This window comes from Pelobates fuscus, chromosome 4, assembly GCF_036172605.1.
Source record: "Pelobates fuscus isolate aPelFus1 chromosome 4, aPelFus1.pri, whole genome shotgun sequence".
NCBI classification, from domain to species: domain Eukaryota; kingdom Metazoa; phylum Chordata; class Amphibia; order Anura; family Pelobatidae; genus Pelobates; species Pelobates fuscus.
Window position 1 is genome coordinate 318,301,138 of NC_086320.1, and position 13,972 is coordinate 318,315,109.

The 13,972-nt window shown below is 42.8% G+C and overlaps 1 protein-coding gene across 1 annotated transcript in view; it reads left to right on the forward strand.

Annotated features, from left to right (window-relative positions):
- Positions 1-13,972, forward strand: part of HIBADH (3-hydroxyisobutyrate dehydrogenase) — a 117,616-nt gene that overhangs the window by 83,133 nt on the left and 20,511 nt on the right. Inside the window, exons 5-6 of the mRNA XM_063452338.1 lie at positions 11,499-11,632; positions 12,380-12,456. Of these exons, the coding sequence (XP_063308408.1) occupies positions 11,499-11,632; positions 12,380-12,456 (211 nt within the window). The remainder of the gene's footprint in view (positions 1-11,498; positions 11,633-12,379; positions 12,457-13,972) is intronic.

A 13,972-nucleotide genomic window follows, 5' to 3' on the forward strand; every position in this document is an offset into this window, starting at 1 on the left:
ACACCCTTAAATTTGTTGATTACCTTCACGGGATTATATTGTTCTTTGAGTAGCAGCTTTCTGTCCCAGCTGTCGCTAGTTTAGCGAATGTCGCTAGTAAACAATAGAGACACTATAATACGTCGTAAATGGTCCCTGTGACAGCAGCCCCTTGTGAGGCTGCATCTGTAGAAAATGATTAGAACAATTGAATTTTAAACACGATTTGGATTGTTGTCAAAGTCCAATTGGCCCTTTCTTGGTGGGAGAATGGTTAATGCATCCTTGCTTTTCTAAGCAGATAAAGTGATTTAGTGTTTATGGTGGCCCCGGGTTAATAGAAGCTTTTCATGTTGTTCCATTAGCTGTTTACCAGAATCACAACATATTTTAGAACAGCTTCCTATGAGTCTGCAAACACTTTCAACCTATTTGCATTTCAGTCTGTCTTCTCATTGTGGTCCAATTATAAAACACATTGGTTCATGTCAGGCCATATTATTTGTATGTAAATGTAAGACCTTAACTTCCCATTGATGGTCAGTTTAGCATTTTACAGTTCCATAGATGTTCTATAGTCAGATAATGCTATTTACATAATGGCAAAGTGAGAGTTGTGAACATATGGTTGAATATACTGGACTGTTGATTTAAAATCAAAAGTGCATCCTTGCCACGGAAATCTAGCCAAGTAAACTTTTGGATTTCATTTGCAATTTGTCTACTTTTATTTTCCATTCTATTTCTTGTTGAATGTATGTTAATACATTTTGTGTAAAATTCTTATCTTATCTTATCTTACTAAAACACCTGATAGTACAAGGGGAAAAAAAACTCTAATTTAGTTTTTAAATATCCCAGTTCATCAGGTTCAGCCTTTCACACATCCCAGTTGCGGTTTTCACTCCAAGTAAAAGACAAGAATACACTAAGGTTTTTGTACTTTTTAAATTTCCTCGTTTTTTTTTGTTTCTATAGCCTTCAAATAAAATGTGATATCTAAATCCAGATCTTTAACGGAGATCTTTAAAGTGGAAGATAATTTTTTTTTTATAGGTATTTTGTAAACACCACAACTCCAGTGCTGCTTGTCCCTTTTTCTCTTTTTGTTTTTTGGAAAACATTTTTTTGAGTGGGAGATTCACAATACAAGTGTAAATAGGTATGTACAATATTTATTATGTAAACACAAGGAAGAAGAATCAATGTGTACGGGCTTAATTACCACTCGTTTTTTAAAAAACAAAATAACCATATAATCAACAATTGATGTATCACCACATGTTTAGGATAAAAATACAGGCACATTTATAAGATCAAATAGTTAAGCAAGTGAAAAGCTGCTCATGAAGTACCTATACCTTACACAGGTAAACAAAGCACATTTAATTGCAACGTTGTTGCACAGTTACATTAAACCATACATTTATAAAAACATTAGCAGGTGTACAAAAGGCCCTGTCTATGACATCACGTGCTGCTGCAGCCTGGCACAGGTCAGAGTATTTTGCGGGTTGCCATCTTCAAACGGTCGTATTTTAAAAACTGTACATCCTACAGCGAAGAGCTTTATATTGTGAGAATCACAAGACCCAGACCTACATTTTGATGCATAGTATGTCTTTGTAATATTAACAATGAAGGCACAGTCGCAGTTCAGAAATTGGCCTTCAAATTTGAGCTTTTGTAGAGTGGAGTTTCAATGAATGTAAATGGACGGCGTTAGTTGCAAACAAATGGTCATATTGTGAAAACAATCAGGACTATGGCTTAGCTGGGGACAATTCTAGTGGCAGGAGGGATAGCTGAACATTTTGATATAAGATTTGTGTAGGTGGGCTTGAAAATGAGGGAGTGGTGGCAGTTTAGAAATCATGTCCTGATTTGTCAGCTTTTGCCAGCTCCCACTCTAGCTTTGCCATTCATTCCTATGGGACAAATTTCGCCACAAGAACGACGATATTCCGTGAACCATTCGGCGAAATGTTCCACAAAGTAATAGCACACCAATCGGGAACAATCTGCACGTTTTGGTATATTTTTGTCTATGTAGTGTAAAAACTGTGGGAGGAGTTAGAGTGGTAAATTTTTCTAAAATAAGAATAATAATATATGTGAGATAACATTAAGTGGTCTTGCTATGCAAGAACACTTAAATAGAGATCAAAGAGGGGTACGAAATCTGCACCAAACAAAATGTATAACATGAATTTAAAATAAGACGAAACAAGTGCTTACCTGGTGCAAGCCTGTGTCTCGCGCTGGAACTTCTCAGGTGATATCTGAAATAAGTAGTCATTCTGCCCCTGTCGAGTAGGATATAGCTGACCTTGGTTCAGCTTTAGCCAAAACTCAGCGAAGATTCGGTATAGCTCAGAAACCATGGAGCACATGGCATCCACCAATTTAGAGAAGGCTCTGGAAGACTTGGTAGGCATCTCAACTGATTGATGGCAAGGCAGTAGAGCCTTCGAGGTAGGATACCAGGCTATGCAGATGTGATCGCCAGGCTATGCTTGCTACAGGAGAATGGCCCGTCCCCTCTGTGGCAAATCAGCAAGTAGGCCGCCAATAGTGCAGTGCTGCTTTATTAGTATCTTTGTGTTCACCATATATTCCCTAGTCATGGGTACCTGGATAAAGGTATATTTTCTGAATTGTCGATTAAAACGTGGTCGGCAAGACATGCCAGCCCTGACTTTGTGGGAGGCCCATAAGTTTGTAGTGCGAGGGCACCTCATTAAACTGTGCACCCAACGTAAGAAGGAGCAACGACGGCGCATGGAGCAGCTCACCAGACGAATCTCGGACCGAGAGGCGGCTCATAAGACCACACAAACGGATAACGACTATGCAACTCTGCTGGAAGCCCGGAAGGCTCTTCGAGATATCCTACACCAAAAGCTCCAACATACTATCCGAAAGTCTCACCGATTTTTCTACGAATATTCCAATAAATGCGGCAGGCTCTTTGCACACATGCTACAGAAGAAGCGACGGTTGTGCCACATCTCCAAACTTAAAACTAGGGAGCAGACGGTAACCCAACTCCCGGATAAAATTACTGACTCATTCCGGGAATACTACCAAGCCCTCTACAATCTGCCCACGGAGACCTCTCCTGATTCCATCCACCGCAGAGAGCGACGGATCACGGACTACCTCCAAGAACACGTTACTAAAACGCTGAGCCGAGACACAGCAGAAGCACTAGAGGCTCCCATCTCGATAGAGGAGCTCCAGGTGGCGTTGAAGGGCGCTAAACTTAATAAGGCTCCAGGCCCGGACGGACTGCCCATCAAATACATAAAGGAATTCGGAGAGGTGCTGCTCCCCAAACTATTAACAGGCCTTAACTCTCTCCTAGAAGGGGGAAACGTTCCCGAGAGACTCTCTCATGGCAACAATAGCAGTACTACCCAAGGAAGGCAAAGACCCGGCCAATTGCGCCAGTTATAGACCGATATCGTTACTGAGCGCAGACCTGAAGCTCTTTACGAAGGTTCTGGCTACACGAGTATGTGGGGTCCTCCCGGAGTTGGTGGACTCGGATCAAGTGGGCTTTATATCGGGAAGGGAAGCGAGAGACAATACCATCCGCGCCCTTAATGTCATCCACGTGGCCACAAGTAAGGACCAGAAGCTCGTATTGCTCTCCACCGACGCAGAAAAAGCGTTCGATAGGGTAGATTGGCGATATATGATGGCAACGCTACAGGTGATGGGTTTTGGCCCCCAAATGAGAACATGGATATCCTCATTATATACGATTCGCATTCTCGTGGTGCCGGACAAAGCTAAAGTACCTGGGGATTTGGCTCACCGCGGACCTCTCGCAACTCTACGCCCACAACTTCGCCCCGATGATGCTCACACTGAAAAACGATCTAACAAGATGGTCTGGCCTGTGCGTGTCATGGTTTGGAAGGATGAACGCAATTAAGATGAACCTATTGCCGCGCGTTCTATACCTCTTCCAAACCATACCGATAAATATACCCGCGACATTCTTCCGACACATGGATACAGCCATCTCCGGCTTTATCTGGCAGTCTAGAGCCCCCAGGCTCAAACGAACGCTGCTACACCAACCGAAGGCCCAAGGGGGAGTGGGACTTCCCTCCCTGCTGACCTACTATCGAGCTACGCACCTGCTCCACATAGTGGATTGGCATGTCCCAAGGACGTGCAAGAAATGGATACTTATGGAGCGAGCTCAGGCGGAGGGGAATATACCGGCGGCAATATGGTTGAGTGGTCATCTGAGGAGCCCGCGTACCCGGACTCACCCATTTATTGGGGCGACGCTGCAAACCTGGAACCTCATTAGCACCAAATTCTCCCTAACCACGACGCCCGGACCGCTGACTCCACTCACCTATAACCCTGAAATCGCAGGAGGACTCATGCCGCGGGACATTCGGGACGACGGATCAGCCACACATTCGACAATGGTGCACAAATGATGAGCTGAAACCGCTACCAGGACTAATACAGGACAGAACCCCGACGGGCATAGAAAGACTACGCTACCTTCAGATTAAAGCTTACTACATGTCACACAATGCTAGGCGCCTGTTCCACAGACCAGTCACACAGTTCGAGGAAATCTGCCAAGCTAGAACACACATAGCCAGAGGCATCTGATCTACGCACTACTCCAAGCTGCAGCCCGACCCGGGCCGGCAAGATACATGGCACGATGGGAGGAAGCCACCGGCGTCCCTCTCACGGAACCACAGTGGATGAAAATCCATATACTAACACACCAAAGCGCAATGAGCTCCAAACAACAGGAACTTAATTACAAGCTACTGACTGGGTGGTACAGAACGCCGGAGAGGATACACAGAATGAATGCGGACGCACCCAACACCTGCTGGAGATGCGGAGAGGAGACTGGATCAGACATCCATATATGGTGGGCATGTAGAAAAATAGCCCCGTTCTGGAGCCAAGTCCATGCCCAGATCAAAGCCATCCTAGACTCTGATCTCCAACTTCGACCGCTCCAGATGCTCCTCCACCACACGGAGATGCCCATATCGAGATATAAAAAGACACTCACGAAACACCTTTTAAATGCAGCCAAATTACTGATCCCAATCAACTGGCGGACTACACGGACACCAACCATCCAACAATGGATGGACAAGGTAGAGGACATACACGGGATGGAGACCCTCACAGCGACCATGAAAGGGACGGTAGACAAATACATGCAGACATGGACCCCGTGGATGGATTTTCTCTCGCACAACGGGACGTGAGGGAGCCGGACCCTGGGTGCGGCCGGGGGGGGATGCGCGGGGGGGACGTGGGAAACCGCCATTCTCTTTTTTTTCTTTTTTCCTTCTTCTTCTCCTTTTCTCTCCTTCTCCTCTCTTTCTCCTCTCTGCCCTTATCCCCCTATATACATTGAACTGGGTTGACGGAACCTGTGCAGAGAGAGGGCGGAGGGCAAAACCAAAGGCTTCTGATACACAAAACAAACAAATTAGCGGTCAACCCAAAACACACTAACACCACAAGGGAGACCCATAGGCAGTGGCGTACACACAACCCATGGGGCCCCGGTGCGAAAACTGATCCGTGGGCCCCCCCCCCCCCCGCGCGCGCTTACTCTGCGCGGGCTGGGGCCGCAACACATGGCGACCACGTTATGTACGCCAGTGCATGCATAAACACATACACTTAAAGGACCACTACAGACACCCAGATCACATCAGCTCAATGAAGTGGTCTGGGTGCCAGGTCTCTCTAGTTTTAACCCTGCAGCTGAAAACATAGCAGTTTCAGAGAAACTGCTATGTTTCACTGAGGGTTAATCCAGCCTCTAGAGGCTGTCTCATTGACAGCCGCTAGAGGATTTTCTGCGTTTCTCACTGTGAAAATCACAGTGAGAAGACGCTGAACGTCCATAGGAAAGCATTGAGTAATGCTTTCCTATTGGCGGTTTGAATGCGCGCGTGGCTCTTGCCACGCATGCGCATTCGGAGCTGAGAGGCGGATCGGGGCGGAGAGATCCCCAGCGCCAAGGGAGTCCGGCGCTGGAGAAAGGTAAGTGCTTAAGACACACACGCACACATTAACTGACAGACACACACTCAGTGACAAACATACATACACACTCACTAACAGACGCACACAGACACACACTCTAACACTAACACGCACACTCCAACACACACACTAACACACACACTCTAATACTAACACACACACACTCTAACACTAAGACAAACACTCTAACACTTACACACACACTCTAACACACGCTCACACACACACTAACACAAACACACACACACACTCACTAACATACACTCACACAGACACTCACTAACATACACTAACACACTCACTAACACACACTCACTCACACACTAACTAACATACACTAACACACTCACACACACACTAACATACACTCACACTAACACACACTCACACACACACACTAACGAACATACACTCACTAACATACACACACACTAACTAACATACACTAACACACACACACACACTAACTCACACACACACACACTAACGAACATACACTAACACACTCACTAACATACACTCACTAACATACACTCACACACACACACACTAACATACACTAACACACTCACACAAACACACACTCACACAAACACACACTCACACTAACACACACTCACTAACACACACTCACTAACATACACTCTCTCACACACACACACACACACACACGTTTTTTTGGGTTTTTTTTTTTTCTATTTAATCCCCCCAGCCTCCTTACCTGTGGGAGAGCTGAGGGGATTCCCTGGGGTCCAGTGGTGTCACCCGGTGGGCAGTCAGGCTGGCTGGCGGGCGCGCGAGGGAGCACTCTCCCCTGAGTGCTCCCTCTTCAGCTCCCTCGCGCGCCGCGTACCGATGCCGGAGCCGGAAGATGACGTCATCTTCCGGCTCCGGTTTCAGTGCGGTGCGCGAGGGAGCTGAAGAGGGAGCACTCAGGGGAGAGTGCTCCCTCGCGCGCCCGCCAGCCTGACTGCCAGCCTCGGGGGGCCCGGAGGTGGCCGGCTCCTGGGCCCCCCAGGAGAAGAGGCTGGCCCAGTGAGTACATACCTGGGTCGCAGGGCGGCCGGGCCCCCTGGTGGGCCGGGCCCGGTCGCAGCCGCGACCCCGGTATGTACGCCACTGCCCATAGGCTGGTGATGGGAGGCAAAACGGACCCGATAGCCCACACAGCTGATAAGACAAATCGGGAAGAAAAACACTGGACATAGACGCGGGGGTGGGAGGAGGGGAGGGGAAGGGAAGGGTACCCCTGGCATAGAGGACAGGAACAGACAGCCACAACCGAGAACGACAACTCGCCCCCATCCCACGACAAGGGACTACCCTACAATATACGACGTGAGCATAGGGGAAGCATTAATGCACACTCCTGGACCCCGAGAAACACGTAGTACCGAAAGGTAACCTCATACTGCAGTAACGCACAATAGGGCCACACAGAAGAGGGGCGGGTGACTAGCTAGCAAGCATTTGGATTAGAAAGCCTCATAAAACAAGATACGACACTTACACAAAGCTACAATCATTTCTCAAAACCAGCAGTGCAGGAGAAAGTAGCAAGCCTCGAAGAAAATGTTATTGAATAGCTACACAATGTTTAAATGGCATAGCAATAGCACTTCAACAATGCTAGCTAGACATATCTGGAAATGTACACATGAGAAGTTTTGTTTTAATGTTTTACCATAACATTTTGACCAAATGGCTTTGCAACTGACAAACACAAGACCGTATATGACTACTTAAATATGAAAATAAAAATAAAGATTGTCAAAGGGGGGGGGGGAGGAAGAGGGGAGGAAAACTAACAGGGACGCAGGTTTTGATACATTACCGTAACCCAAACGATCATTGTATGTTTCACCGATGTCTCTACCCTTGCTTAGTACACATGTCTATAACCAATCTGCTTACCCTATATGTACACTTTATTACTTGTAACCACTGTACTAAAACCTTTCAATAAAAAAGAGATTGTCAAAAAAAAAACAAAAAAACGTGGTCGGTTCAGGTGAGCTGCCGCCCTGTGGTTCCTCACTGCATGGCAGCCAAGACCTGCCCCATCCCTGTCTCTTTCAAATTGTATATTGTAGCTGCAGCAAATTAACTATAAATTGATGCACCTCTATAGTTAACCCCCATGTGATAACATTGGGGAAAAAAGTAAGTATATGCCATATCATTAGCATTTACATAGCGCCAACTTATTCCATTTAGCTTTACAATATTATAAAGACGGGAATTTAACAATAAATGAGACGGTTACAGGAACAATAGGTTGATGATAGTCTAGATCAAGTAATAGTTTTATGTAAACGGCGGCCCTAGGCCTGCATTGTCCCGTATAACTTAAGTGATGGGGGGGAAAAAAACACAAATCCAACTGCTCCGCAAGCTAATCGATGTAAACGAATATAAAAATTAAGCACTACAGGTAGACAATAGTTTTTCCAGTTTAAGGCTTGTGTTTCTGGGTGCAGGTTGTCCAGCCCACATGAATATAAACATACCTGGTTCCCAGTAGGAAATGGCATTATGGGAGATGTAGTTCACAACATCTGGAGTGCTGAAGGTTGCCTACATCTGAACTACACATTTATTCTTGATTTCTCCAGCATCGTTTAGTTTATCAGCTTACTTACTCAATGGTGACCACGTCATCAATGCATTTTATGAATGTAGGGTCTCATGACCATCCTCGGGCTTTTACTTTCACATCCACTACATCACTTCCTAAACGTTGAAAATGCTGTAGAACTATTGCCAATCTATTCAGAGCACCCTGTCTTTATAAATTCTTTACGAATGAAGATTATATTTTTTTCTTGAACAACTTTGTTAGCTTAATATACTGGTGGTATAGTGCCAATTTCTATAACTAATGAGGGAAAATAAAATCTTCCAAAAAACACTTTTCAAGAGAGGCCTTAGCCTGTATGTATAAAATGCAACCCTCTACTAAAGTATGTTTTGGACTTCCACAACCTATATGCTAGAGCAATTATCTTCTTTCAGGGCTGTTTAAAGGGACGCTATAGGCACCTTGATCACTTCAGCTCGTTTGTCTGGGTGCAGATCACCTATAGCACTTAGTGCTGTAATGTAAAACACAAGTGTCTCAACAAGACTGCCACTAGAGGCACTTCCTGGATGATAACAGACTTTTGGTCCTCTAACTGACCCTGGACAGCCCCATGCTCTGCATGAGGACATCCAGCTTCCGCAATTTCTCCATAGGAACGCTTTGATTTAATACTTTCCTATGGGGAGGCAGAGGGAGCTATAGTGCCGTACAACTTTTTATTCCTGGCACTATAGTATCCCTTTAAGCTCATAAGGGTGAATTCAGCCATTTAAATCTCCATCCAGTCACATAGCTGCATTATACGGCGTTACTTTGATGCCCCCTCATATTTCATTTTCCTTTTTGTCGCATTTGCCTTAAATCCCGATGGTCTGATAAGTAGAGCAGCTGGATGATTTGTTGGATGAGTGCAAGACTGTTTCATTTTATTTATACACATTGGAAAACAAATCTTATTCCTTCAAACTACTAAGGAACAATTGCAATTCCTTAATGAAATTCCCTGTGAAAGACCGTATCAATTTCCTTGTACTACTTGCCTTAAGATTAATTGCTCCTTATCCTGCTTTTTTTCTGCTTAAGTAATTTTTTTCCCCCTCCTTATTTCCAGCATAAGTGTTTATACAACTGAGAGAGTGCAGCTGTCAAAAGATTAACCAGCTGAGAGCCACTGTCGGCATAAATTTTGGTCTAATAAATGGCTTTCTGTAGCTATTTAGTGGCCTGTAATCTAGATAAAAAGCTGTTGACCTGTGATGGATAATACGATAATACCAGTGTTTTGTTTGTAAAACCCAGCTTCAGTTGTCGTCTTAATTTGCTTCAGTTCACATCACAGGATTACATCAATTTGTATGAATTGTGAATAATTGCTGTTGAAGGATACATTTAGTATAATTTACAAATCATTAATTCAGTGTTTTAAGGGATCAAATAATGTGTAGTGATAGGATACGCAAGTGGCCATCTTGCAAAGGGCATTTTAATTAGACTGTGCTATATATACTTAATTCGCACATATACTATAATTTGTGCCTAAGATGTTATGCCAGGCATAGATTCTTGTCGATTTTGCTATGGAATTTAGAAAATTCTGTCTACTTAATTGGTGTAGCTATTACTGGAGCAGGCTGTTACCTGTCGTTTAGAATTCATTTCAGATTGGTGCATTTTGATCCGTTATTGATTAATGTCTTGATTTGTTTAAATAACCTACTTCTGACTGTCCAGAATACATTTTAATCCCATAAAAACCCTTCAAAACCGTCTCAAAATAAGACTGTTCATGTAGCCTAAAATAATAGTTCGGGTGCATGTGAAATTAAATCAAATTTACATATATCTCATAACTGGTTTAACATATGTGAAATAACCAGCAACATATATTGGAACTCTTAATCTGGGTACACAGTACTATTCTGGGATGTTTCTCTGGAATGTGATGGTGGCACATATTTCCGTGACTTCTTTGTCATTTCATGTCTGCCATGGCGTGTGTGTCGGTCTGCCATGGTGTGTGTCTGTCTGTCACATGGGGGCGTGTGTCTGTCTGTCATATGGGGGGGTGTCTGTCAAATGGGTGGGTGTCTGTCTCTGTCATATGGGGGTGTGTGTCTGTCATGGTATGTGTTCGCAAGGGAATTGTGTTTTTACTGACATTTATTTATTATTTTCCACACTGTGCTGGTCTCCCCTTGACTGACCCTGCCTCTATGGCTGAGATCATCAATCTTGATAATCTCAGCCCATCAAATGTTTTCCCATACATTGGCTGCAAAACGCAGTACCAATTGGCATCTCCTCATAGAGATGCATTTAATCGATGCATCTCTATGGGGAACATTTAGTGCCTCCATGCAGAGAGTGGAAAAGCTGAATGTAGGTGCTGCACACTGTGTAGCACTGAAACAGGAAGCACCACTAGTGACCATCTGAGTGACAGTCACTAGAGGTGTCACTAGGAAGCAATGTAAACACTGCCTTTTCCATGAAAAGGCAGTGTTTACATTGAAAAGCCTTCAGGGACATTCTATAAATACCAGAACCACTGCATTAAGTTGTAGTAGTCCTGGTGACTATCGTGTCCCTTTAAGAATTTTATTTTTGTTGTTGAATATAAAGCTATGTAAGTTTAAAAAAAAATCTGGCTACTAACTTTTTTAGCTGGCTCCTAGATTCAAAGCAAATTTGTCAAGGACTTGCTCAAGTTAGTTTACCCAGATACTAAAAGTGGTGGGGATTATTTTGATTTAATTTTATGCCACCTTAATGAGAAGCTCTACGTACATTACTGAAAAGAACATTAAGGAACAACTAGTAGTTCGTTAAAAGTAGCTGTGCAATAATTTGTTGTGCTTTCTGTTGTTGAAAGGTGTTGGAGCTGCTCGTTCTGGAAACCTCACGTTTATGGTTGGTGGAGTAGAACAAGAGTTTGATGCAGCAAAAGAACTTTTGACCTGTATGGGTGCAAATGTGGTCTACTGTGGTGAAGTTGGAACTGGACAGGTGTGTATAGCAGGGCTTGACAGATTTTCCTAACAATGTATGAGAAAGTACAATGACTGTGATAAAGATACATCTGGGCATTTTTAGATGATGAGCAAAAAAAACACACAACAGGCTCCGTCTAATGATATACAGGTAATAAATGGATTAGAAAATTAAGAAAATTGCAGAGGGACACAGTCCAAAATTTTCAACAGCTGCCAGGTGACTTTGCTTTTTATATGGCTAAGATGTATTTCGTGTGTACATAAAAACAATGAAAAAGGAGAACCAATAGTGTAGTATGTCTTGATACGTGGAGGTCGTACAACATAAAGGTGTATAAATGTCCGCTCGCATATTAGAGAGTTTTGGAACCAGCCACAGTATGAATGGCATGCAGTGGTATAATCTCTATTTAAGGATATATATGCTCCTTTAGTAGCCTCAGTGAAATCCAGTGGTAGGTGTACAGTTATAAGAGAAAACATTGAAATAGTGTAAACCTGTAACTATAAGGTGAGTATTGGAACAAAAGGAAATGCAGTCACAATGCTCTCAAGCTATTTTTTTCCTTCTCTTTAGCGCTTATCCTTTCTTTTGGTTCTTGTTCACCCATACATTTTAAGATGACTTTGTACTACAATAAGTGATGAACAAAGGCATTGGCTCCCAAACCTTTGAATGGCAAATTAATTGTGTTTTACCTTTAACAGTTTGTTTTGACTCTCCATATGGCTATTTTAACACCATTAAAATTACTTGCAGGCTGCAAAGATCTGTAACAATATGCTGCTAGCTATTGGCATGATTGGAACTGCAGAAACTATGAATCTTGGAATCAGGTATGTGAATACAGATATTATTTAATTTAATGACCTTCATTAAAATATAAGTGGTAGTCTGTTTACTGTACATTTAGAAAGTATATAGACCTCTTCATTATTACCACTTTTTATGCCACAATTGTTTCATTTTTTTTATTTTATTTTTAGACTCAAAGCCTCATCATGACAAAGCAAAAAACAGATTTTTGAAAACTTTATTTTTCACATTTATTAAAAAGAAAAAACTGACATATCAGATTGACACACAAGACACGATTGTGTTGAGGCACATATCAGGCGAAGGCTAGAAAATAAATGTGGTTGCACTGAAGGTTCTTAAGAGCACAGTGGACTCCATAATTCTTAAATGGAAGGAAGTTTCAAACAAGCAGGATCTTTCCTAGAGCTGGCTGCCTGGCCAAACTGAGCAGTCTGAGGAGAAGGGCCTTGGTAGGAGAGGTGACCTAGAAGCAAAACACTACTAATCTGGCCTTTATGGCAGACTGGCCAGAATAAAGCATCTCACCACTACATAAGTTATATATGTGGGATATTGGAGGAAACCAAATACTGCTAATCACCGGTCAATACAATTCCAACGGTGAATCGTGATGGGGGTAACCTCATGCTTTTGGTGTTTAGTGGCAGAGACTGTGATAAGGAATGAGGGAAAGTTGAACACCCCAAAATTCAGATATCATTCATGAAAACTTTAGAGCACTTTCAAAACCAGACAGGTCTGAAGGTTCACCTCCAACAGGACAACAACCCCAAGCACACAGCCAAGACAATGCCAGAGTTTCTCAAGGACAACTCTGTAAATGTCCTTGAGTGCCCGAGCCAGCGCCCAGACTTGAAATTAATCAAAAATGTCTAGAGTACATGATATGACTGTCCACTGATTGTCCACAACAAAGTGAGAGAGCTAGAGGACTTCAGGTGTACAAACCTTGTTGCATCATTCCCAAAACCACTTGCGACTGTAATGACTGCCAGAGGTGCTTTAACCAAGTATCTAGTTCATGGTCTGAATACCATGTGATATTTTTTTATTTATTTTTTTGTTAAATATATGTTAACGGGGTATTGAGTGTAGAGTGTTAAGAAAAAAAGTAAAAATTATAATTTAATACAAGGCTGCATCGTAGAAAAAATTGAAAAAAATTAAGGCAAATACTTTTTAAATGCGCTGTAAATGCTTTTCAGTTTAGCAAGTATACCTTTTTTAGAATACCAGTGTCCTGGGACTCTCTCTCATATTATTGATCATTGTCCAAGTCTGAAAGTAGGTAGGAAGACCCATGATATGAATTGTTATTCGAGTAGGTAGCTAGTATAATTCTGTGCTTAATGCTTGAAAGGTGTTTTTTTTTTTGTTGTTGGATTTTTTTAATATGCAGCTTGATATAGAAAGGTAGCAAGTTCTGTAGGATAGATAAGAATATTTATTAAATAAAAATCACAACTATATTGTGTGTGCATTTAAATATCCCACAGTTGGAGGTGCATAATGCTAAAAATGTGATAATTTCAG